Below are 25,959 nucleotides of genomic sequence, written 5' to 3'. Positions count from 1 at the left end.
ATCAGGAGTATATTTGAAGTTATTGGATCAGCGTATGAAATATTATAAGAGATGTATATTAAATCCAAAACGGTTGAACCTTTTTTGTCTGTTATGACAGTGGTAAAAGCGGTGTAGTAAGAATGATGCAAAAAAATGATGTTACAATTAATTGTTTTTATTATAACAATTTTTAAATTAAGTTTATGTATAATTGGTTTGTTTTAGAATCTTCTTTTATAGACTTCTTAAATCATTTACATTAGATCAAATATGTAGGCGATTGTTTTATCAGAACTGATCCATTCCACTGTACTTCATCGTCTTTGTTGAAGTACAAGTTGTATTTTTTTAAATGTCATTATGGTGTAATTATAATTATTATATTATTAATTATTATAAGGAAGTTTATCTTTTTTTTTAAAAAGGTTCACTAAATAAGGTCTGACGACGTATGATTTTTTTTTTATAATTATTTTTTGGCCATTTTTGCCTTTTATCGATAGACAGTAGATTTGAGAGACGACAGGAAAGTAGAGGGTAGAGAGAGGGGTATGGGATCGGCAATGGACCTCGAGCCGGGATTCGAACTCGGGTCGCCGGAAGTGCGTTTGCACCATATGTCGGAGAGCTGCCCACTACACCATTGGCTCCGACATGAAATTTTATTTTAATTGATAAATGAGCTCCATTCATTTGACTGTAACCTATCAAATGATACTTAAAACTGTCCAATAATCAGTTCATCATCAACCACTGACAGAAACGCTACTATATGTGAAAAACATGTTTTGTTTCATGTTCTAAACTTGTTAAAGAAACATTCACATGGAGTCCACAAAGCAAGGTTCTTATGTGTTTTTATATTATGTGTATATAAAATAAAGAAAATAGCGTCATGGTGTCGTGCCGAAAAATGTTTGCTGTCAAATGATGACATTGGTAAACATTTAACCAGTGCTCACTCGTGCAGTGAAGTGAAACTGATTGATACGTTTTCTATTGAATGCCAAATTTTGAAAAAAGATGCCAGGCTGCCGAGATTTTTCCTGGTGATCCCGATGGTCCGGGCCTGGACCTACTTATTTTTTTCTCGCGGGATCTACAGGTGAAGTTTCAAAGATCAACTGGTCAATCGCAATAGATGTGTTGATGACCACTGGTCTATACTCTTAAAGGAGACATTTCACAAGACTTTTTAAGATGTAAAATAAGTCTTGGGTGTCCCCAGAGTACGTATATGAAGTTTTAGCTCAGTTAATTTATTTTATCATGTTAAAGTTGCCAGGTGTGTAGGTGTTAGCAAAAATGTGCCATTTTCGGATGTGTCCTTTAAAATGTAAATGAGCTGACGAAATGCAAACACCGATCGCCATAATGGTGGCTTGTTGAAATTGAAACTCAATTGTGCTGTCAAAAGTTGAAAGTAAGTTGATATGGAAAGTTCACCTGCCACACGCAAACTGACGGTCCTTGTGATGGTCGCCAAAGGTGTCCCAGAGACGCAAAGACACACTGACATCATCCACCACATCCCTGGACCTTTCTAGAACCTGACCAGAGAAACATAACTATCACATGCAGGGAAATGTTTTCAAAAATGTATCTTTTTTTATTTCTCGAGGCAGTTATTGTTTAGATACGGTAATAATTGCTATATTAAAATACTATTTGGAAATTACAACAAAGGTTCAGACATTTCTCACCTCCTGGCAGACTGTACTAATCCATTGCCCAAACAGTGGGCACATGTGTGGCCAGCAACTGGTACTGTGTAAGAGTGGCATTACAGGCCCGGGCACAGATGAGCCGAGTCTGTCCAACTGCGTTGTCCCCAACCACCACGCACTTGATAGTCTCGACATTAGGCCTCTCATAGTCCATGTCAGAATCCATAAAATGAGGCCTTTTACAAAGAAATCAGACATTTAATTATTCAAAGCATGCAATAAAGAAATGTGAGCATTAAGCTCACTGATGCATATGACTAAAGCAAAAAAAGATCTAACCACACTAAGTTATTTAAGTTACATAAATAATATATTCCAGTCCCATGACTGCCGTATAAGCAAATTGTCCACCATTCTCCCATCTTGACTGACCCCAAGGTTTTCCTCCTGCAAGTAAAATCTATTAAACATTTTCAGCTTACGTTTTGTGTTGTGTTTTTACACATTTTGATGCCTTGATGACGGGGAAATAATATTAACATTCATCTCTAATCCTTCTATTAATTTCAGGAAGCCTCTAGACAGAATAGGCTTGTTCGATTTCATGCGGCGCAGCACGAATCGACAGCCGGATGACGTCAAAGTATCGCGAGAGCGAGACGAAATTTGATTTCTTGATTCATTCGCGCGTTACTTTGACGTCATCTGGCTGTCGGTTCTTGCGGCGCCGCATGAAGTTGAACAAGCCTAGTATTACACCATTGATTTGTGTCGTTTACAGATGCAATGTAATCGGCTAGATCGCCGTATATCAGTAAACAACAAACCCAAAATGGGCGGGGCTATGCGGTTCACAGACGTCGTGTCCAGTCTGATACGTGAGGTGACATGAGTCTAAATAAAGGTGCTCATATTTTTAATTTTCATTTTTGATCATTAATACAATATTTATTACGTTTCTTAGTGGAACTGTTTATGTATGCAGATCCCTGTAAAAAATAATACGTAATTTGTGGTGTCACGTGATAGCTGTTACATTTCTCATCCGTAACCAAGATGGACCAATCACAGTCATTTGTGATCACTCGATAAACAACTGGATGAACATCTTTAGGATATTTATAGAGATTATTGGGTGGGTTTTAATTTGTCTATAAGGTATATGAAATGGTCCGAATTAATAGATTAAATATATTATACGTTTAAAAGGTCAAATGTATACAATAAGTGAAAAAACATGTCGAGATTGGAATGCGGTTTAAAGGGAATTAGGTTTTCTGAGCAAACGAGCGCCCCCTTCTGGCATACAATAAAACAGTCGTTGAGCACTCTTTGATTCTGTTCAAATTGTAATGTCCACGCAGTCCGCCATACTTTAGTCTATTGTTGCAGTTTGTCAAATCCGTGGATACCGACAGCCACTTTAACCAGGTGAAAGTTTGTTTAGATCCTTATAAACGCACCTCGATCAAGTTTACACGTAGCATGTCTTATATATGATGAAGCCTGTTCGTGAGAAATAGCACAGATACAACGCGTGTTTTTTCTAGCATTGCTGAGCTAAAAAGTATGAGCTAGCCACAAATTAAAACAGGGGACTGTTTAAAACACACGAAGGTACCTACTTAGACAACAACATATTTAGATATAAAAGGGCACTGCGAATGTTCGATGCAAATGTTCCAACGCTAATGCTCACTAGGAGATGTCCACTGGGTAGGTAGCTAACTTGTTTTTAACAGCCTGAAAGACATCATTATGCGTACTCATTGAATTCACTCACGCTTTAAATTGATACTAAACCATTACCGTTACCATTTACTATATATCTATCAAGTATATAGGTTTATATGAAACACAGTTACGTTTTGGAAGTCTATACAATCCAATTTACAGCTGTGTTTAATGTTCAATGTTTGTCTGTTTGAATCATAGAGACCGTATAAATAACAGTTTTCCCGTCTTGATCGTCCCACTGGCAGGTTCAGGATGACATCGGCTATGATCTCAGTGCCTACCACGGCGTCCCGCTTCGCTTTGCTGCAAGTTGACTCCGATTCGGATTCTGATTCGGATGCAGGGAAGCCCAAAGTGGGACGCGGTGTAGGAAAGCCCGGTTCGGGGAAGTCCTCTAGCGGGAAGAGCAACCAAAACAATGAAAAGAAGAAAGAGAAGAAGAGAAGAAAGAAGGAACAGCAGCAGAGTGAAGCCAATGAGGTGATGCTTAGTAGTTGACACTAAAAAGTTAAACTAAACATATGAACTGAACTAAAAGGTCTTACCAAACAATACAAATATTAAAGAGCACCTATATCATTGCTAAAAACAACAGTATTATGTGTATTTGTTATAATACAATATGTTCGTGTGGATTATGGTTATAAAATCACAGTGTTTTTCACATAACGTACATTTTTGTAGCTCCAAATTTCACTCTCTTCCTGAAACGCACGGATTTGAAAAGCTCTGTCCCTGATTGGCCAGCTAGTCTGTACGTTGTGATTGGCCTGAATACCTACGAATCAGCCGGAAATGTAACGCTCCTTACCATGTTTGAATGATTCGGTTGCTAACAGAAGTTAACTTAAAGGGTCTGTGAGTCAAAAGCAGGAGGAATTATAAAAATTTTGGTCTTGTCTACATCACCAGTCCCAGGATGTAAACAGTTGCCTACAATCTGTGTGTTTGTTGTAGTCCAAGAAAAGAGATTTACACTGGAGACAATAGCTCGCGTCATTGTTTACTTTGGGGTTTGTACCTTTTGCATTGTTAAAGGACAAGTTCGGTATTTTACACTTAAAGGCCTGTTTTCAGATTGTTTATGATGAAATAAAACAGTTTTGGCTGAAATTTTGACATATGATGCTGGCCCGAGAATTTTCGGGAGTTTATTGTATCACCTCCCACCTCTATAATGGCTGTATAGGTGCACAGGAACAATCCTTTCTAAAATGCATTCAACTTTTGTTTACAGAGACGTGAAACTCACTGAGTGGTCAGGGGTGTTCACTGATATGCCCCCACAAAAATCACTGCAAAAGATGCTTTCCAACAGGTTTTATCGTAGTTTTTGTCCAACTCCATTGACTTGTATTAGATGTGCTGTGAGGTACGGTATTACTCCGCCGCAGGGAACAGAAATGGAGTTGTTTGTATTCTTGCAATTGGCAAAGGCGGATTAGCGCCACCACCTGGGCTGGAGTGTCTATTATTCAAGCTCTAAGCGGAAGAATATACGGGTGTGAGGCGTCTGGAAAAATAAGTCCACAAGTTTACAACGAATGCTAAAACACCTGTTGGAAAGCATCTTTTGCAGCCATTTTTGTGTGAGCATATCAGTGAACACCCCTGACCACTCGCTGAGTTTCACGTCTTTTTTAAACAAAAGTTTAATGCATTTTAGAAAGGATTGTTCCAGTGCACCTATAAAGCCATTGTAGAGGTGGGAGGTGATACAATAAACACCCGAAAATCGGGCCAGCATCATATGTCCAAATTTAAGTCAAAACCGTTCTATTTCATCATAAACAATCTGAAAACAGGGCCTTAAGTGTAAAATACCGAACTTGTCCTTTAACATGTACTATACACACACACACACCAAAGAAAATGTAAACTTGTGAATCGGACAATAGGTGCTCTTTAAAGCAAAAAGTATGTATAAATGCACCAAAAACCTTCCTTCCGCTGGAAAAATAGTCCCTGACCGACTGTGAACAGACATGTGCTAAATTTGAGAAAAAGTTAGTGGGTCTGATATCATTGGTCTTGTCTCAGCCACATATAATGGATCCGACGCCTATGTAATTTACAACAATAAAAATATCGTGACACAACTTGGAACTCTTAACCCTGACATTAAAAACATAATGTGCTCCAAATTTTACAGTATGTTGTTGTCATCTGCACTGTAGCTTAGGAGTCTTGCCTTTAAGAAGATCCCTCAGAGGTCTGCAGCGCCCCCTTCAACACTGACACTATCAGATTTAGCGAATGACCTGCTGAACCCGGCAACTGTCCAGCACAGCGCCACACCACAGGAGAACTGGCAGGATTGGAAACAGAGAGATGAGCAGGTACTTTCCCAGGGAACCCCAGGATTTGACGTTATAGCCCTTTTACCATTTTCCTATTTTCCGAAAAATACGCTGATAATGTGTCCCGGAATGTTTTAAATTTCATTCATTCACACTGCTGCTGATTTTCTGTGATCTGTGAATCCGTTCACACATCCTGACTACAACATCCCTTACCTGGGTTGTATTCACTCCGGGACAGATCCCAGCAATATTACTAGGTCTCCATCTTGGGATTAACTTTGGCAATTATATGGGATCAGCGCACTGTGTGAAAGTGGTTCATGTTACTTTACTCTTTTCACTCTTTGGATAACCTGTGTGTGTTTGTTACAGCTGACAAGTGACTTGTATGAGGCAGATCTGGAGAAGGCGTTGATGTTAAGTAAGCTGGATTTTGAGGAACAGAAAAAGGTAAAATAATCGTATGAACACCTTTATCCAAACTATCCAAATACTTATTCTGACATAAGGATTTGTCTCCATGTAGTTGATGATTTTATCACTTAAATCTTTTAGCATCATAATAGCATAAATAAAAGTTTATCCTGTGACAATAATTTCTTTAGAAACCACTTGAATACAGCTATAATATGCACAGATCTACGAATATGCACCTTTTTGCCAGGAATCATAGACATGAATATGTGAAGTAGTCCCTGGCTCCACTCTTTTGCACCACCTGCGACCATAGATATATATGTAAATAGATGCTACATTTGGCAGTTTCAGACATGACTGCTAAGTCCAGTTTCAGTTAATGCATACGTTAACTGTGTGTTTGCAGCAATAATTTGGGGCTGATTTGAACAAGTTAAAGGATTCATACTGCAGCAGTGTCTAAAGCAGCACTCGGTGTCCCCAGAGTATATATGTGAAGATCTAACTAAAAAACCCACTGATAACTTTTGGGTGTGTCTTTTAACATGCAAATGAGCTGATCTCTGCACTAAATGGCAGTTTCGTGGTTAGATAGTGCAGATTAAGGGGGGGGGTATTATCCCCTTCTGACATCACAAGGGGAGCCAAATTTCAATGACCTATTTTTTCACATGCTTGCAGAGAATGGTTTACCAAAACTAAGTTACTGGGTTGATCTTTTTCACATTTTTTAGGTTGGTAGAAGCACTGGGGACCCAATTATAGGACTTGAACATGGAAAAAGTTGAATTTTCATGATATGTCCCCTTTAAGAAATGAATACGTTTTGTATTATTGAAAACATAGAGATCAGTGCTGTAAATTCAAATGTGGCAGCACATCGATAACATCGATTCTCATTAGTTCTTGTGTGTCTTGTGACTAGCTGTCATTTATTTTGCCCCACAAGACATGCAAGAACCAGTGGGATTCGAAGTGGCATTTGCTGGTTATGTTTGGCCTTTAACAGCATACTTTTTAATGTGGTTCCTTAAAAGGATGAGAAAACAGAGGCCGCGTCACCAAAGACCAAGACAGGCGGTAAGAAAGACCGGAAGAAGAACCAACAAGGGAAGGACAAACGCGTCACTGTGTCTCTAAAAGACTTCCAGCAGGAGGGCAGCATGGGTGAGAGTGCTGCACTGTTTATACTACTTTATGACAGACAAAGTGTCCAATCTAACTCACTGTTACTGTACTGCTCTATATGAGAGAGAGGGATCAGTAGCCATGTTTCCATCCCATGATTTTATGCGCATTTTGAAGTATCGCATCAGAAATGAGTGATGGAAATGCCAAATTTTGATTAAAAATCCCTTAATTCGCAAAAAAGTTTTTACACTCGCTTAAGGTGGTTTTTGATTTATGCGAAAAATAGTTACGAATAATGGGAGATGGAAATGCATTTACAGAATTAATTCTGACGTAGCAAACATTAAACCCACGGGACTGATCGTCTAGCTGTTTCCTTTGTGGTTGTCTTTACCATATATATGGGGTTTGATGTTGTTTTAATGCCCTTGCTGCTAGTGCCTGCATCAAAAACTCTGCATTCCTTCTTCTGTGCACAGCATTCAGTTTAACAACTACAAGCTGCACTTGTAGGTTTCCCAGCATCAAAATGTCTCGAGAGAGGGACAGAGAGAGAGAGAGAGGGAGGGTCCCTTCTAACTCACTAACTGTGTTTATGCAAGATTTTCTAAATGTCGATAAAATTATGGTGTTTCCATTAACCGATGATATGCAACTAAAACATAGTTTTTCCTCTTGCGAGTCATTACAAACATCACGTTGACAGATGTTGGTAGTTTTACTTCACATCATTATTTTTAACTGAAGGAGACGCAGGAGTATCTAAACATTAATGCCAAGGAAAGCAACGTATAGGTGTTTCTTGGAGGTAATAGTAGATTATTTGAGATGTAGGAGTGTTATCCAAACATTATTGGCAAGGAAAGTCTCTTATACTTGGGAGCAGACACGTATTGAGGTGTTTCTGGGAGGTTTTTGTACATACTGCAGCATCTTTGATTATGTGACTTGAAAATGCGAATAACCTGTTTCTAGGGATGCACCGATATAATTTTTTGGGCCGATACCGATTTAAACAGACAACTTCTGGCCGATACCGATATTAAACACTTGTATACAATACTATACAGTTGGTCTTTTAGCTAGTTTATTTCTGCATTAAATAATTTTTACTGAACATGGATTGGATCTAATTAACATTCAACTGACCAACATAATAAGAGAGGCACAAATTAAGCTCAAACAAATATAATAAGACAGCATGACAACCTTCAAAGGTGGTTTTTGCTATTCAGCATTTCTTTTAGTAACAACATTAACTCCTTTTTTACATATAATGGATTTCTTTAATAAACATAAATAATGCCAGTGCTATTGCAACTTCAAAAAAAGTTGGACTTCTTTTCCCCCACTAAAGTGCTGTCTGTTTCTTTTATTGTCCATAATAACAACAAAGGTATTCTGTCGGTGCTTAAGTATAGTGCACACCAGAACATTAAATCATTTTAATTGAACAACAGACATGCAACTCATTGCCTTTATGCGGTTAATTAAAAAACAATCGGTATCGGCCTTTCTCATGCTATTACCGATATGCCGATGGTTTCAAATTCATCAAATATCGGCCGATAAATATCGGCGGTCGATACATCGGTGCATCACTACCTGTTTCCATTGCAGTTTGCGAAATACAACTTTTTTAGAATTGTCTGAAAAGCCACATCATGCAAGCGTAAAAACTTTTTTATGATATATGTGTTTTTGCGAAGTTGCAAGTTTCCATTGGCTTTTTTCAATTTACAATATCAATTTGTGCAATTTAAAGGGTAATGGAAATAAAGCTACATTTACTGTACTGCTGAGAGAGAGAGAGAAAGAGAGACCTTTCTAACTCAGTTTCTCTGTTGCAGATCAGCAGAATAAAAGGCCGGACAGAGAGGTGAGTATCTTTAGGCGTGTTTAAGTCTCTTTATATTTATCATAAATTTGAAGTATGATTTGAGGAAGATTACATTTGAATATGATTATGTCCTAAGAATACTAAGGCTAAAAAAAGGGTAGTAAATTGGCTTTTAGGGACAGGGGCCAGTTATGTTCAGGGTTCCCACGGGTCCTTGAAATCCTTGAAAGTTTGTGAATCTGGGGGAAAAAATTCAAGGCCCTGGAAAGTTTTTGAAAATATACATACATGGATGCAGGTCATTGAAAGTGCTTGAATTGATGCTTATTTTATGCAAGAAGATTTTTTTGAAAAAAAATCCATATTATTCCCTGTGTAGTGTGGGATAATATCATAAACATTCTAGACTTTTTAAGCACACGTTCTAAACTGTTCGTTTAAATGGTTATATCTTCTGTGTGCAAATGTTGATTCATACCAAAATGCTTTTTTGCATAGTTGTGTTTGACACATGAAAACATCTCGGGTTACATATATGTTACTCTTGTTCCCTGAGAAGGGAACGAAACGCTGCGTCTCCCTTGTCATACTTCCTGCGTCCCTGTAACGCCGTCTTTGGCAATATTTCAGATAGTGATATACTTCCTGTCTCCCGCGTCAACCTGTCTTTGTCGTTAAGCCTCACCATTGGTTGAATTTGATATACACATTCAGACGCACTTACCCCTGGAGGCGTCCCCAAAGTATCACCGCAGTGACGCACCGTGAGTTCCCTCGAAAGGGAACTGTAACAATGTATCTTAAAAGGTAACACCATGTAACCTTGCTCTCACTTGAAATGTGTCCCCACATTTAGTCCTTGACCTGGAAAGTTCTTGAATTTGAAGTTAACTAAGGTGTGGAAACCCTGTATGTTGTTTAGCCGTCATACATCTGTGTAAACGAAAAACTCTAAAGAAATCGAGAGAGACTTTTTTGGAATATGTTTAATAATCAGTTTCTTATGTTGTTATCATGCAGGACTCAAAGCTTGTGAACCCTCCTCTTCGTGATGAGAAGTTCTTTAATCGTCTGGAGGATGATGTGAGCAAAATCGTTCAGCGTGACAGACGCAGAGAGCAGTTCAGCAGTAGCGCCGGTCATGAGGTCAACACGTCCTCAGAGCAAGAGCAGGTTAGGCAATATAATGAGTCATTCACAGTCCTTGACCCAGCTGCAAAGAAAAACTGAAGGATCTCTTGAATTTGAACAAATCTTGTTTTCTTTTTTTCCATAAACCCAGGATGTGAGAACTGAGCAGTTAAAATATGAACTGGAAAAGAAAGACAAGGAAATTGACAAATTGAAAAAGACAGTTTCACAATGGGAGGTAAGAGATGAAATGAATATTCAGTAGAAGCGTTAAGTGAATAAATTTAGCTAATAATAGGTCATTTCTGTGTCTACTAACGGCATCATCCGCAGTTTTGTGAATTTCCCATCATTTTGTTGTGTCTAGATATTAACACTGAAAATGGCCATATTGGTCTTTTCTTATATAGGCTACTAATAAGCCAAAACATTATACATGCCTAATAACATAACATCCCAAACCGCACCCACCCACATAAGATGATGATCTACTTTAGGGGTCCTTTGGTATCTGGTACCAAGATGTTTGCAATAATCAGTCCTGAAGCCGTCGTGGATCGAACCTGTTGGTCCAGCACATCCCACAGATGCTCAGTTGGATTTCATATAGATCTTGTGGTTGTCTTCCATTGTTCAGCATAACACAATCCCAACCCTAATTCACACCATTGGTTTAGCCAGTTGGGCTTGTTGTGATCCAAACATTGAGGGATGTTTTGGTAGTGAGTCGGGAGAATATATAGTTTTCTTTGCATATTAAAAGGGTATAGACGGTTTCAGCAGTAACAACATAAACAAACGGCTTTCGTGGTCATCACGTAACTTCCGGTAAACTTCGCTAAAAAGAAATAACAACAAAGTACTTTAAACATAGGGCTGTAACGATATATCGCATGTCCCATTAAAAAGACCTGTCTAAAATCGAAACGGCATCGCGATTCTGTGTTTCATGCGCAGCTTGTGTGTGTACTATGCCGTTTTGGTCAGTAAGAAGTCCGTTATCAATCTAAAATCATTATGAGTCTGAGTCATTTTGTTCATTTAAAAAACACTTGTTAAACAAAATCATTCAAAATATTCTTAATTATCATGAAAATACCTGAAACAATCTGAAGAACGGCGATATACATATTTCTGTAGACATTTCTTGGAATAAGGTTTGTAATACTACTACTTCTGTGGCACAAAGGGTGTTTCTGCACGAGAGCGCCCCCTGGCTTTTGGATGTGGCAGCATTTCACCGTAATTCATTCAAATTCATTAATTGAGAAAACGCACATTTGCACGACAAATCGTTACAGCCCTATTTAAACGTAGTTCATTTATATAACAAGCAAAATAATAAACACGTAGATTACCTAGAAAAACCAAAACATTAGTTATTTTCAACAAGGTATTTGTTCAAGAGTTCAGTTTAGCAACTAGTCAGACCATTAGACAAACAGAAACCGAGAAAGTACAGTTCGGACCAAATGCGTATCGCGTCACCGCACGTGCGTCCGATGAAACCGTCTATAGGAGTATTTTAAGAAGTTTTAAAGGATTACTCCACTTTCATAAACAAATCCAGATATTTACTCACCCTTATATAATCCAAGATATTTACCGTATTTTCCAGACTAAGTCGCTCAGGAGTATAAGTCGCATCAGTCAAAAAATGCGTCATGAAGAGGAAAAAATTGCACTGGACTAAGTCGGATTTATTTAGAAAATTATTATTCTTTTTGGGGCCATTTTGTTTAAGTCTTTCTCCGTTGTCTTTAAGTTAATGTTTCAGTTTCAGTTTTTTTAGGGGTATGCTACAGGAGCAACATACCGCCCTCTTGTGGCTGTAGATGGTAATGTTTTCTTTTGGTTCATGTTAGTCAGTATGAATTAGTTTTTAATTAAAGTTGCAGGACCAGCCAAACTATGAAAAAAAGTGTGACTTATAGTCCAGAAAATACGGTATGTCTTTCTTTGTTCAGTCGAAAAAGTAATGTTTTGTTTTCTGAGGTAAACATTCCAGGATTTTTTTCTCTAGCAAAATGATCGTTGTTTTCTTAAAAAAAAATAAAAGAAGTACTTCTAAACCACAACTTTTTGTCTTACACTAGCCGTGTGATGCACCAGCATGACCAATACGTATGAAGTAATCACGTTGAAGCATCACATATGTGAAACGCACACTTGCAGACCATTTTAAACAAAAAAAAGTAACCAAAGACATTAATTGTTATGATTCCTCATAAAACAACGTCTGAACGCTCCTCTGTCTCCACACTTGAAAACACTGGGCCGTAGTTTCACATACATCATCCATGACCTTTCGATGTGATTACTTAAACGTAAGGTCACAATGGCGTGTCACATGGCTGGTGCAAGATGACAAGTTGTGGTTTAAAAGTCATTTTTTAATTTTTTTTTTTGAAAATGACAATCGTTTAGCTAGATAAGACCCTTATGCCTCGGTTGAGATTGTTTAGAGCCCTTTGGAGCTGCATTGAAATGGCAATATTAAACTGCATTGAATCTGTGAAGTATTGAGGTCCTCTAAAGTCCACTGTTTGGAGAAAAATCCTGGAATGTTTTCCTCAAAAAACTTAATTTCTTCTCGAAAAAGAGTGTGAAAGTAGGTTGACAGACTTTTTACTAATGCTTTTTACTTGTGCAGGTAAGATATAAAGAAGTGAAGGCCAGAAATTCTCAGCTGCTTAAAATGCTTCAACAGGGAGAGAGTAAGTACATATACTACAGTACAACAGTACTGATATAGTAAAGTCTGGTTATTGGTGTTTAATTTGCTTTTTGTATTCAGTGAAGGACAAAGCTGAAATTTTACTGCAGGTGGAGGAGCTCCTGAACATTAAAGAGGAATTGTCCTCACAGGTGTGTCTGTGCATTCATTCAGTTAAGAAGAGAATAAATAAATAATTATAAACATATAATAAATGAACCGTTTGGTTTCAAAATGAGGTAACTGTTTTTACTTTTTTTTATCATGTTTTTATTGAGTTTTATTGTGCAGCCTTTTTTTTTTAGCTATGATTACTTATGAAAACAAACCAACTGCAGTTTAAATAAATTAATATTTATTGGAATGCACAATAAAAAAAAAGAGACTTTGGAAACAAACTCTTTAAATATTTACAGACTGGAAAGAGTCATTTTTGATTTACTGATAGTGTTGTGGTTCTGTGATATCTCATTTCTAGGTGACGCTACTGCACACAGCTCTAGAGCAGGAGAGGTCAAAGGTGAAAGGCTTACAGTCAGAACAACCGAAACATCAGGTGATGACCGGCTATTATTATTGCTAACTAGTTGTGTGCAGATAGGAGTCCTAGGCACCGAAACATTCAGGACAAAGCAAGCTTTTAAATTTATAGACGGTCCATTCATTTTTTTCTTTACCTGTTGTTTGAGTAACATGTACATCAAATGTGCATTTAGATTTTAGTTTAGTTTTTGTGTTAAGTGTAACAATGATGTTCACTGACAATTTGTGCATGATCTTTGTTTTTACAGGGGAATCGAAAAGGAAAAAAGGCATCAGAAGGGGATGTATGAACTTTTCATATCAAAGTCATAGACAGCTTGAATGTTTCAGCTGATGTGTCGGCCTACTAATATACAGTCTCACACATACATAAGCGTATCATCTCCTGTTTTAAGCAGTGCCCCATAAGCAAACTACCACCATCCTGTAACGCCTTTTATTGTTTCTACCCGGTTATGTTATCCTGATCACAGAGGATTCTGGTAGAGTCCTATTTTTGTTGTAAGGTCTTATGTTTTAGTTTTCTGGAATGAATGCACATTTGTCAGTGCCACAATTTTGAAAATATAGAATGAATCTACCACATTTCTGTGCACTGAACAAAATGCTTAAAATCTTGAGTTCATTTAAATAAAGAGACTTATCTACTTTTTCAAAGTTTGTTTTATTTTCAGTTAAAAAAAGTCTATAATGTTTGGAGTAATGCCGAATGTATTGTACTGAGGAATGAACAGTTTACATGTGAACTACTTTCTTATACTATATAGTATGTTACTGTATATTATAGTCTCAATTAGTGGCAGTATATATTCCAGATGATGTTTTACATAAGGATTAATTGACGATGGGCGTTGAATTATAAGAAAATAATGCACACCCGAGGGTAATGCAGCATGATAGTTTAATCTAATTTAGATTAAGAATAATTATTAAAGGACTGGAGTCGATTACAGTTACTAAAAACATTGCTTTGGTGGCTATTTTTAAAAGGGACATTTCACAAAACTTAAGATGTCAAATAAATCTTTGGTGTCCCCGGAGGACATATGTGAAGTTCTAGCTCAAAATATCATATAGATAATTTATTATAGCATGTTAAAATTGCCACTTTGTAGGTGTGAGCAAAAATGTGTCATTTTTGTGTCCATTTAAATGCAAATGTGCTGATCTCTGCACTGAATGGCAGTGTCGTGGTGCAGATTAAGGGGCGGTATTATCCCCTTCTGACATCACAAGGGGAGACAAATTTCAATGACCGGTTTTTTACATGCTTGCAGAGAATTTCACATTTTCTAGGTTGATAGAAGCACTGGGGTCTGAATTATAGCACTTAAACATGAAAAAAGTCAAATTTTCATGGTATGTCCCCTTTTTAAGAAATTTGACAGGTGAGGTGTACTGTTTAAAGAAAAATAATCAACACCCGTGGAACATTTTTCGAACAATCAGAATAAAGCATTCAACAGACCTGTGGTATAATGTTATACAGCATCATATCCCTCCAATGATACTGTAAAAATGTAGGTGAATGTCTTTAAAGAAGCTATATATGTATACTAAATAATTTGGCAATATTAATTTAATAATTCTATAAATTTGAATGAACTTGGTCATTGTTCTATATCTTAATAGCTAAGTAAAACTATATTAATTGAAAATAAATGGGTTGATTTTACACTTAGATGCTTTGGCATATGACAGTAATAAACTAGGCCGTAGACATGTCTTTAATTTTTAGTAATGAAGTCCCCTGCAAGGGTTAATGTACATTTTCACTTTTGTTATTATTAAGGATAGTTCTCCCAAAAATGATCATTTTGTCATGTTGTTTTAAACCTGTATGAATTTCTTTTTTTCCCTGATGAACATAGAAGAAGTTTTGATAAATGATGGTAACCATTGACTTCCATAGTAGAGATAAAAAATATGATGGAATTCAATGGGTACGGTCAACTGCGTGCTTACCATTATTTATCAAAATATATTTTGTGTTCATCAAAATAAATAAAAAAAACCTCAAAGGTTTCAACAACATGAGGATGAGAAAATTATGTCAGAATTTTTATTTTTGGGTGCACTATCCCTTTAATCTTCAAACATGAATATGACACATTTGAGAGTAAATGTAAACTTTATTAACAACTGTCGATGAAAATCCCCCATCAAAACACCAGTTATTTTGGCTAAACTATGGTATAAACTATACCACCAAAATATAAGTAGTTGCATTTTAAAAATCTCATGTTAGTCTTGTGGTTTTACTGTAGGAAAATGTCTCAAAAAGCTTTTTCACTGTTTGTTTCATTTGATTGCTTATTTTAGAGGTTTTGTGTCATTTTTAAGCTTTTTAAGTCCGCCAGTTTAGAATGGTTAAAAAAGAAATGTAGAGTTATAAAATACACTATTCTTTATGGTATTTTAATTGTAAGTATTTTATAAAATATTTTCAACATTAGATGTGAATGTGAAAATAATAACGTTTAAGGATCCTAATCATCTCATATGTATCATTATTAATGTATTATTGTTCATTACAGTAATTACAATAACATAATTTGGAAGGAAAGTTAAGAAAATATCGCGCAGTAAGTGCCGTTGTTATGGCAACGCATCATGTGTAAGAATACTGTCACAGGTGAAGCGCCGCTGACGTCGGTGATGTGACTGAACTGATGGAGGGAGGCGCGCGTTCATGAGGGGGGTGGGGGGCAGAAAAGGGGAATCGACCGTTCTCCCGGTCATGTAACGTGACATCTCTCCTGCTGGCGAGTGGCAACATAAGCGACGCGTAACCGACACAACGACCTCTCGGGCACCGAATGCGCATTGCTTTGCTATGCGGAACCGTGAGCCATGAAAATGCTTCGTTTCCGGAGCCCGAGCATCTCGTCTCTCCCGCAGGAGGTCCAGTGCACGATTCGGCTGCTCGACGACTCCGAGATCGCGTGCAGCATCCAGGTACCCTACGAGAGCGCGTGTTCGTCAGTATGCTCGCGATCTGTGATTCCGCGGTGTTCTTTATTAGCTACGATTTTAAAACATGTCGAAATAACAACGAGTGTTAAATGAAGTGATTTTGTATAATCGTGCTTGTTTATGTGGCAGACGCCTCGGTAGTGATGACGCTTTCGTCATGGTTTGTTCGTTACCGTCATTGTAGCCTCTATAAGTTACGCCCTTGACTTTCTGTGTATTCTCTAGCCTGTACTAGATGAATTTGATTCATATACAATTTATTTATCATTTTGAAACATTTGGCTTATATAGTGTAAAAAACGAGGTTTCTTTATTATGTGAGAAAACGATTGATGCAAGGCACCACGTTTGATTCTCATCTTCAACTGTGTGATGTGTTTTACTGTAAGCAGCTTTATTCTCAATCAGCATATTAAAAGTCATAAAAGTGTTTTTTTTTTTAAATAAGACAAAGTAAATTAATCCATTAATGGATAATGGATAAAAACAAACAACCTGTCTATTTAGCTTTCTATTAAACATTAAATTAATTACAAAATTAAATTCCTGCGATAAAAATAATAATAAATAGTAATTTATTTAAAATAGTATTTATTTAAGTTTTAAAAAGGTAAAACATTTCTAGCAGAAATCTGCAGCATTGCAATGACAAAGCTACAGTGTTTAGTTTATTTAAATTATTTATAATATTTAGCATTTTATGATATAAGAATAGCTCCCACAATAGCTTACCTAGAGGTACAAAAGCTGTCACTGGGGCGGTACCTTTTCAAAAAGCCCACTTTTGTACCTAAAGGGTGCATATTAGTACCTTAAAGGTATGTGTTGATTTGTCAAATGTACATATCTACATTTATTCATTTTTCATTTACATTTATTCATTTTTATTATGCTTTTATCCAAAGCGACTTACAATTGCTATATATGTTGCTACCTAAATGCTAGAAATTAGGAGATTTTTTTAGAAGGTATACTGTCCCAGTGATATCTTTTGTACATATTTTCTGAGAGTGTACTAAAAAGAAAAAAAATTCTGGAAATTTTCTTTGTTTTCCTACTAACCAGTGTTGGGTAAGTTACTCAAAAAATACTTTTAAAAAGAGAGAGAGAGAGAATAATTGAAAGCACAATTTATAATTTTAACAAACCACCATTATGGTGATCAGTGTTTGTATTTCAGCAGCTCATTGGCACACCCAAAAATTACAAAGTGGCAATTTTAACATGTTATAATATCATTATTTGTGGGGTATTTTGAGCTAAAACTTCATAAATAAAATAAGTTACTTATTACATCTTCAATTAGATTACTGTACAAATTACTCTCTCCAAAAAGTATTTAATTAGTTATAATTACTTTCTAAATCCTATTTAATAAATGATACAAAGATAGACTTGAAACGGCTGAATAAATCATATAAATGTACATAAATGATTCTGGTCACACTTTTTAAGGTCCAATTCTCACTATTAACTAACTATTAACTACGTTTGTCTCAATATACTCCTAATTACTGCTTATTAATACTTAGTAACCTGTTAGTGGAAAACACAAGCAGCATTAACCAAAACAACAAAGTCAAATTTAGGATAGGAGATTGCAGTTTGTCTAGGATAAGCTGAACACAAGCAGATCAGCAAAAAAAGGTCAGCCAAAAGTTTTGAAGTTTCTCTGGGTAACCGATGACTCACGCTGGTCTACTAATGATAGCAACGGACATTGTTGACTTGTCTCTTGTCTCATTCTTTTCATGTAGTTGATTTGTTGTTTTATAAACTTTGAGCTAAAAGAAGGAGAATTCTGTTTGGTCTTATAAATATTTCAGAAAGTCATGAGCTTCTAATGGTTTCTTGTTCTGTGATGGATTTCTGCTGCATATTTCATGACCATCCTCAAAGACAAAGGCTGCACCTTCATCCGTGCACTTTAACATGTTAAAAGCACTCGGTTCTTACTTTTTATCAGCTACGAGGAGTTTGAAATGGTGAATTTGTGTCTCTTGTGTCGTTTGCACAGTGTAGGTCATAGTTGTAGTCTGTTATTATTATACTTTTATAAGCCATGTCTGCATACTTTGACTTTAATGAATGAAACTCTCTGAGAGAACAAAATGAAATGTAAATTTAACATGACCCTCATATTTAAAAGTATCCCTTAATAGGAAACAACAAACTAGAAGCTTCTTTTAAAAGGGACATGTTACAAGACTTTTTCCAAAGTGCATATGTGAGGTTTTAGCTCAAAATACCCCACAAATAATGATATTATAACATGTTAAAATTGCCACTTTGTAATTTTTGGGTGTGCCAATAAGCTGGTGAAACACAAACACTGATCACCATAATGGTGGTTTGTTAAAATTATAAATTGTGCTTTCAATTATTCTCTCTCTCTCTCTCTCTCTCTCTCTCTCTCTCTCTCTCTCTCTCTCTCTCTCTCTCTGCACTTAATGGCATTGTAATATGAACCGCTTTCTATGTCACAACAGGAACGAAATCTGAATAAGCTATTTTTCACATGCATGCTTGCAGAGAATGGTTTACCAAAACTAAGTTACTGGGTTGTTATTTTTCACATTTTCTAGGTTGATAGAAGCACGGGAGACCCAATTATAGCACGTAAACATGGAAAAAGTCAGATTTTCATGATATGTCCCCTTTAAAATGCAGAGGTACTTCCTATTGAGCATTCATGAAAAGACAACCCTATACTTTATGCATCGTTTCAGTCACTTTACGAAAGACTTTTTATCAGACGCTTGCGCGTTGCGCACCTGGCCAGAAGTTAAATTCCAGTCTGTGTTTGTTTATCGGCCTGGCTAGTGGCTAAAGTGACCTGTTTTGTTTAAAAAGTATCCCATCATTAAAAAGCAAGTAAAACTAAACGAGATGAGTGCTGTATTATTGCTTACTCCTGGCCGGAGTGTGTGGATGTCTAGAGTATTCTCAGTGTCTGAGGGAAAGATATCTCGTGTATTATTCAAGGGGATCATGATCTTATGTGATGCTGCTACATCATTCATGTGCCTCAAATGCTGGCACTAAGCCCCTGCTTAGAGAAACTTTGTTTTGTAAAGCTATAGTTAAAATAAAGTCATTTAGAAAAGAACCAACATAGACATGTGAGGGCCTCTTGAAGACATAAAAGGCAAACATCTGTTCTCATAACAATTCATAACTGTTTAACATTTTAAAGAATTGGTGTCTAATTCACATAGATTTGTATGATTTCTTTTGTGTGTTTTTTATGCTCTGCTTTCACCCCAATTGTGTTTAAAGGTGGGGTTAGGAAAGGGCCTTGATGCTAGCCATTTTTTAATATTAAAACATTTAAAAAGTTGTTAAAAAGCTCTGTACACTCTAAGAAAAAAGGTACAAGAATATACAAAAGTTGTCACTGGGGCGATACCTTTTCAAAAAATACACTTTTGCAGCTAAAAGGTTTACAGGTACCTTACTGGTTCCTCAAAGTTACATATCTGTACCAAAATTGTACATTTTTGACCTATTTAAAAGGTACTGTCCAAGTGACAACTTTTATACTTTTTGTCTGAAAGTGTAGTGGATTTGACAGATACAGATTACTAAGGAAGGCAAACAGGCCATGCCCATTTAAAGGGAAACTTCACTTTTTTAAAAAAAGTGGGCTCATTTTCCAGCTCCCCTGGAGTTAAACATTGCGGTTTTGCCGTTTTGGAGTCCATTTAGCCGATCTACGGGTCTGGCGGTGCCACTTTTAGCATAGCTTAGCATAATCCATTGAATCTGATTAGACCATTAGCATCACGCTCAAAAAAGACCAAGGACTTTTGATATTTTTCCTATTTAAAAGTTGACGCTTTTGTAGTTACATTGTGTACTAAGAAAAAAAAATTAAAAGTTGCAATTTCCTAAGTTGATATAGCTATGAACTATACTCTCATTTTGACGTAATAATCAAGGACTTTGCTGCTGTAACATGGCTGCAGCAGGTGTAGTGATATTACGCAGCACCCGAAAATAGTCCCCTTGGTTACTTTCAATAGCAGGGGACTATTTTCGGACACTGCATAATATCATTAGTAAAATATCAGAACTTTTGGTAATTTTTGAGTGCAATGCTAATGGTCTAATCGGATTCAATGGATTATGCTAAGCTATGCTAAAAGTGGTACAGCCAACCCCGGAGATCTGCTGAATGGATTCCAATACGGTAAAAATAAAATGTTTACCTTTAGTGGAGCTGGAAAATGAGCCTATTTTCAAAAAACTTTCAATTTTATCTTATAGAAAGCAACTATGTGCACCGATTCTATGGTAAAGCCAGTATATCAGTTGACCTCTAACAAGCAAAACTTGTTGAATTAAATTTTATTTGCTTAGTAATTGTTTTTATATATTAATATAAATGATAGCATTTATTACTATGGACACTAATAGCATGCAATAGGGCTCTTTAAATTACTGTTGGAGTGTCATGTAAAATAGTTTATGAATATTTAGCGCCACAGTAAATATTAACGTACCATGGTATAATAATTTAATAGTAGCTTACCACTACAATATTATTGCCACATTACTTAGTTTTCTAAAGGTTATCAAGACATACTGACATATGTGACCCTGCCTGTAATATCCATGTGAAAGTCTTATAATCTTCTGATAAGATTAGTCTTCAAATTAAGCAGTAAATCAATGACTAAAGCTGGGTTGTCACAAGCAGGGTCATATAACTTTAGTCACAATGAAACTTCACCACATGCTGCCCTTGCTATTCTGCAAAACACAGAAGATAGATCATCGATTTAAGATTTCTATTCTTGTATTGCACCGGATCCAATTCGCCCCATCTGCAGAAATGTATCCCTCATTCACTATTTACATCAATAAACGTCTAAAAAAGAGCAAAAAGGAGGTGATGTTGTGGTGGAGACATTCTTTCATCAGAGACTGTAAATAGCACTATTCATGCTATTCTTATACTCCTCCTTCATGTTCGTTGATGTTTTTTGTACGAATGACTGAAAAGAACAACCATAAAACATGAGCAGAGATCAATGAGAGCAGAGGATAGTCAAGGGGAGGAAATAAGAGAGAGAGAGGAAATACGAGGAGAAATGAGGTTGGCAGAGGAGAGTCAAAGGGAGCACTGCAATCAAAAAGTCAAGCAATCATGACTTAAATTTTGCATTTTGAATCCATAATTTAACTATCATTGTTTATTTAACGTATTCACTGACATAAACCATAAACTTAAAATTAAAGTGCAATCAATTTAAGATTATCAGTTCAAAATGACGGTTATAGCATACAGCAGCCCGCAGAACCCATTCAACACTTCTCAATTCAATATACATTTGCATTAAATAACCCTAAATATAGATTTCTCAATATTAGCCTATAAAGTATCAGCCATAACATGATAATTACAAAATAATTACAGACTGTTGGTCTCCAGTGGCGGAGCCAGAGGGCTATTTGGGGTGGCAAATTTCCACGAAGTGATGCCACCCCGCTGAAAACATTACACTGTTTGATTTTTACGAACATTTCTCAAATCTCCCAGCGGACGTGAATGCATCCAGCACGCATAAGCGTGCTGTTGCTGTTACACTTTTCATTAGGCTTGTTCGACTTCATACGGCTCCGCAAGAACCGACAGCTTGATGACGTCAAAGTTCCGCGAGAGCGATTTAAAAGCAAACTCCTCCGTACGATTTCGCGAATCGCTCTCGCGGTACCTTGACGTAATCCAGCTGTCGATTCTTGCGGCGCCGCATGAAGTCGAACAAGCCTATTGGTTTAGCTGACACGCAGCTTCGTGCTCCAAAACATAACACACAGGATCGATGAAGAGCGTTTTGCTGGTATGTAAGGCTTTTTTGGTATTAAATTAAACGAAGTACTGTTTTAACTTGAAGTAAGGAAGACGTTGCACTGTAGGGCTTAGCATTAATACTTCAATGAGCATTACTAGTCTTTTGAAACTGACTATTACTGTTATGCTAAAACAATAAAAAAAAAAAAACATGTCGTTAGCAAATGTTCAGCAACAATCACAGACATTGGGTAGGCTTATTCATAATGGCACGTGTAAAGCAGCATATTGAACTTAATAAAATTACCGTTGATATAGTACAGGGATGTAAACAGCGCGCTTCTCGGTGCCTCGCGCTTTTTTCACGTCAGTTGGGTGACTTTGGTCTGAGAGGGTTGGATTATAATTTTACAAAGTCATCTGAAGCCATTCCATAGCTTAATGTGAGGGACAGAAGTCCATTTACATCATTACATTAAAGTTTACGGAAACTCGTTCCCTCCTCCCTTAACATAACATGTCTAGACATCTTTAAGCAATTTTCCTTGTGTTGTCAAATAGGCTAGACATCAATATACTCAGATTTTGTCGTAATGTACTTTAGTATTTGTATTATTAGTAACGGTGTACTTATGTTAAATGATAACAAGCAAATTGTTCCAGATGTTGGTTTCTTCATTAGGTGAGTAACCAAGTTTGTAACAGCAGAATGAAGAGAAAAGGCAATATTACCAACTTCTTTCTTAAGAAGCAAAAGTCAGGTGCAGATCAGGGCCAAACAGATCCCAGTTGTTCTATTTTTGCTGTATACTTAATACATATATAATTGTGTACATTTTGGAAAATAAACAACTTTAATTTAATCTATATACATTTTGTGGAAAATAATTTATTTTTAGTGTAATTGAACACTTTGTATATTGACCCCCCCCCCCAAAATAATACCTTGCCACCCCTGTTTTAAAAGTCTAGCTCTGCCACTGTTGGTCTCAGCCTAATAATAATGTTAATAATGATGTTATCACTCAAGCTGTCATTGTAATGATTACATAAAGCAGCCACAAATGGTTATAGTTCATATATGCTACATTCATTTGAAAAGCTGTATTGCTATATTGCCAAATCAGTAGATTGAAACAATAATCAATTAATATTAATAAAATATTCTGTGTTTAGTCATTAAAGTTTCATCAAAACATTAAATGAAAAAACAGAGGATTAACATCATAATTGTGACCACATACCATTCAGCTATGCATGCACTACAAAGTGTGTTCTTCCTTGCAAAATGCAGAATATTTTCATCCATTACAAGCAGATGAAATAAAGATCTCCTATTCAAAGATTTTATACTTGTTTACAGCCTTAATTATGAATCGACATATTATGAAATTATATATATATATATATATATATATATATATATATATATATATATATATATATATATATATATATATTTATATATTAGGAACACCATACTAAAACTGTGTTGTAGCCCATGTGTCTCAAGGTTGTGCGTGTTCTGGCTTCACAAATGCTTTGCTGCATACCTCGGTTGTAACGAGTGTTTATTTCAGTCAAAGTTGCTCTTCTATCAGCTTGAAACAGTCGGCCCAATTTCCTCTGACCTCTAGCATCAAAAGACATTTTCGCCCACAGGACTGCTGCATACTGGATGTTTTTCCCTTTTCACACCATTCTTTGTAAACCCTAGAAATGCGTGAAAATCCCAGTAACTGAGCAGATTGTAAAATACTCAGACACCCCGCCTGGCACCAACAACCATTCTACACTCAAAATTGCTTAAATCACCTTTCTTTCCCATTCAGTTTGAAGTTCAGGAGATTGTCTTGACCAGGACCACACCCCTAAATGCATTGAAGCAACTGCCATGTGATTGGTTGATTAGATAATAGCATTAATAAAGGCATTGTCTTACATATCAGCTCAGTTTCACTTCAGGCCTGATCCATTTCCCCATCCTTAAGGCTTGGATGCCAACGAGAGAAAAGCTTTTATGGTTTCACATTGTTCCCATTGTAGGCATAAACAGTTTGAATATTTATGTATGAATAAATACAAGTAATCATAATTTGTAAAATTTTCTGCTGTGACATTCCATATGCTGTATGCAATTCTTGACGCATTGCAGACTTGAATAAGTCCTAAATGAGGTGATGCATAAGGTCACATAACATTTACGATACCTTCTTTAACACTCCCAGAACATATTCACATCTTATGCATCAGGGCCAAGGGCAGGCTAAGCAATTTTGAGAGAGTTAGGGGTTAGTGAAAATTGACAAGGGATTTGACTTTCACACATGGTCAACACACAAATAAGGCAAGCACAGAATGCAAACATTTGTCTTGTCCATTATCACCTCTGGATTTTTCCATTTCATGGATGTGGGTTTTGCAAAGGAAGATTTTATTTTCCTTCTCTGTTGTTCCCAGTCTCATAAAATGTGCACAATGCAAGACAAGCAAAGCATTTGAACTTCTTTATTATTGTCTTTTTCTGGTTTAGAGCAGAGTCTGTAGATGTTTAAGTAAAGAGATACACTCATAACTAAGATGGCATGAGTATTAATTACTGAATATTTTATCTAGGGCACTGTAGTAATTGAATGCTTAATTTACTGTGTGTGATGTGCACTAACGGTGTCGGAGTAGACTCTGTTATGTTTCTGACTATATGAGCTAAAGCAAACATTGTTAAGAAATGCGTGTGCATTAGATGGTTTTGGGAAAGCGAGTTAAAAGTGTTTTGGCTAAACTATCCCTTTAAAGACTAGAGTTAATAAGGATATTGCATTATGAAGGAAAAAGCTATCACCCAGCAACCATCTCAAAAACTGCAACGAGAGTCTTATTTTTTTACAGATTTTTATTTATTTTCTGCCTACTATTAAAGCTTTATCTTTTATAAAGTCACTGTGTCTATAGAGGTCTTTGTGATCTTTGTATTTCACACTTCAGTAATGTGTTTTATAGCACCCTGCGTCAAAGGTAATAACTGCAAGGTCAAAAAGCTTCTGGGTAACAGAGCTGAACAAGAGCTGCTCAGCTAAGCAGAGACTCTCTGTGTCTATAAACCCATCATGCACTGCACACACTGTCATGTTCACATCCTCTTCTTTCTTGTTTTCATGCGTTTATAGATTACACAGACTCTTATGTTTTCCTTCGTTGTGCCTGTTGTAGTGTGGCTATACAAATACAAAGATTCTCATCATTCTCTTCCCAATACTCCAGACGTGCCACGTCTTCAATACAGAATGGTTACATTTTGAAAATAATATTCATGCTAATATAAATTAATTAATTCAATTTGAATGGTTATAAAGGGTAACAATATCAAATTTTTATTATTTTGTAGCATTATCTTGTTACAATTTGTACTTATTTTATGTGGCGGCTAATTTGTATTAATTCGTACGACCACATTCGTATGATTTTTGTACGATTTGCTTTTGCCCCTATGATGTTAAGGTTAGGGGTGGGCTTGCATTATTGTTTTATTTTTATGATAATTGTATGTTTTTGTAATATTCACTTCGTACAAATTAATACAAATTATCCAACTCGCAAAATACGTATGGATTCTCATGAGATCAGACTGGATTATGGGTATGCTTGTAACGTTATCTCATGGCGATTCATACTTATTTACGTAGTGGCTAATTCGTATTCGTTTGTACGACCACATTCAT

At 36.4% G+C, this 25,959-nt stretch overlaps 2 protein-coding genes and 1 pseudogene across 6 annotated transcripts in view; 2 read left to right on the top strand and 1 right to left on the bottom strand.

The window, feature by feature from the left end:
- Positions 1–1,348: 1,348 nt before the first annotated feature.
- On the bottom strand, positions 1,349–1,880 carry LOC141363906 (rho-related BTB domain-containing protein 2-like; annotated as a pseudogene).
- A 1,043-nt stretch (positions 1,881–2,923) lies between these two features.
- On the top strand, positions 2,924–14,124 carry gkap1 (G kinase anchoring protein 1). Of its 4 annotated transcripts, none has more exons than XM_055168413.2 (12): positions 2,924–3,080; positions 3,632–3,866; positions 5,564–5,725; positions 6,062–6,139; positions 7,144–7,273; positions 9,088–9,116; positions 10,098–10,250; positions 10,360–10,446; positions 12,862–12,925; positions 13,006–13,076; positions 13,403–13,480; positions 13,716–14,124. In XM_055168413.2, exons 2-12 carry the CDS (start codon positions 3,639–3,641, stop codon positions 13,755–13,757), a joined length of 1,122 nt encoding a protein of 373 aa, XP_055024388.1. In that variant the 5' UTR covers positions 2,924–3,080; positions 3,632–3,638; the 3' UTR covers positions 13,758–14,124. The 4 variants fall into 4 exon arrangements, with proteins under 4 accessions (XP_055024388.1, XP_055024389.1, XP_073723615.1 ...); XM_055168414.2 differs by having other exon boundaries at positions 2,938–3,080; positions 3,585–3,866; XM_073867514.1 differs by having other exon boundaries at positions 2,945–3,086; positions 3,638–3,866.
- A 1,899-nt stretch (positions 14,125–16,023) lies between these two features.
- Positions 16,024–25,959, top strand: part of frmd3 (FERM domain containing 3) — a 51,980-nt gene continuing 42,044 nt past the window's right edge. The window contains exon 1 of one of the 2 annotated variants that reach the window (XM_055168047.2): positions 16,024–16,425. In XM_055168047.2, the coding sequence (XP_055024022.2) occupies positions 16,321–16,425 (105 nt within the window). In that variant the 5' untranslated portion in view covers positions 16,024–16,320. Of the gene's footprint in view, positions 16,426–22,187; positions 22,290–25,959 lie in introns of those variants that run through there. The other variant, XM_073867513.1, reaches the window with a different exon arrangement.

This window comes from Misgurnus anguillicaudatus, chromosome 5 (genome assembly GCF_027580225.2).
Source record: "Misgurnus anguillicaudatus chromosome 5, ASM2758022v2, whole genome shotgun sequence".
In the NCBI taxonomy this organism is placed as follows: Eukaryota; Metazoa; Chordata; class Actinopteri; order Cypriniformes; family Cobitidae; genus Misgurnus; species Misgurnus anguillicaudatus.
This window is presented reverse-complemented; position numbering and strand designations above follow the sequence as displayed.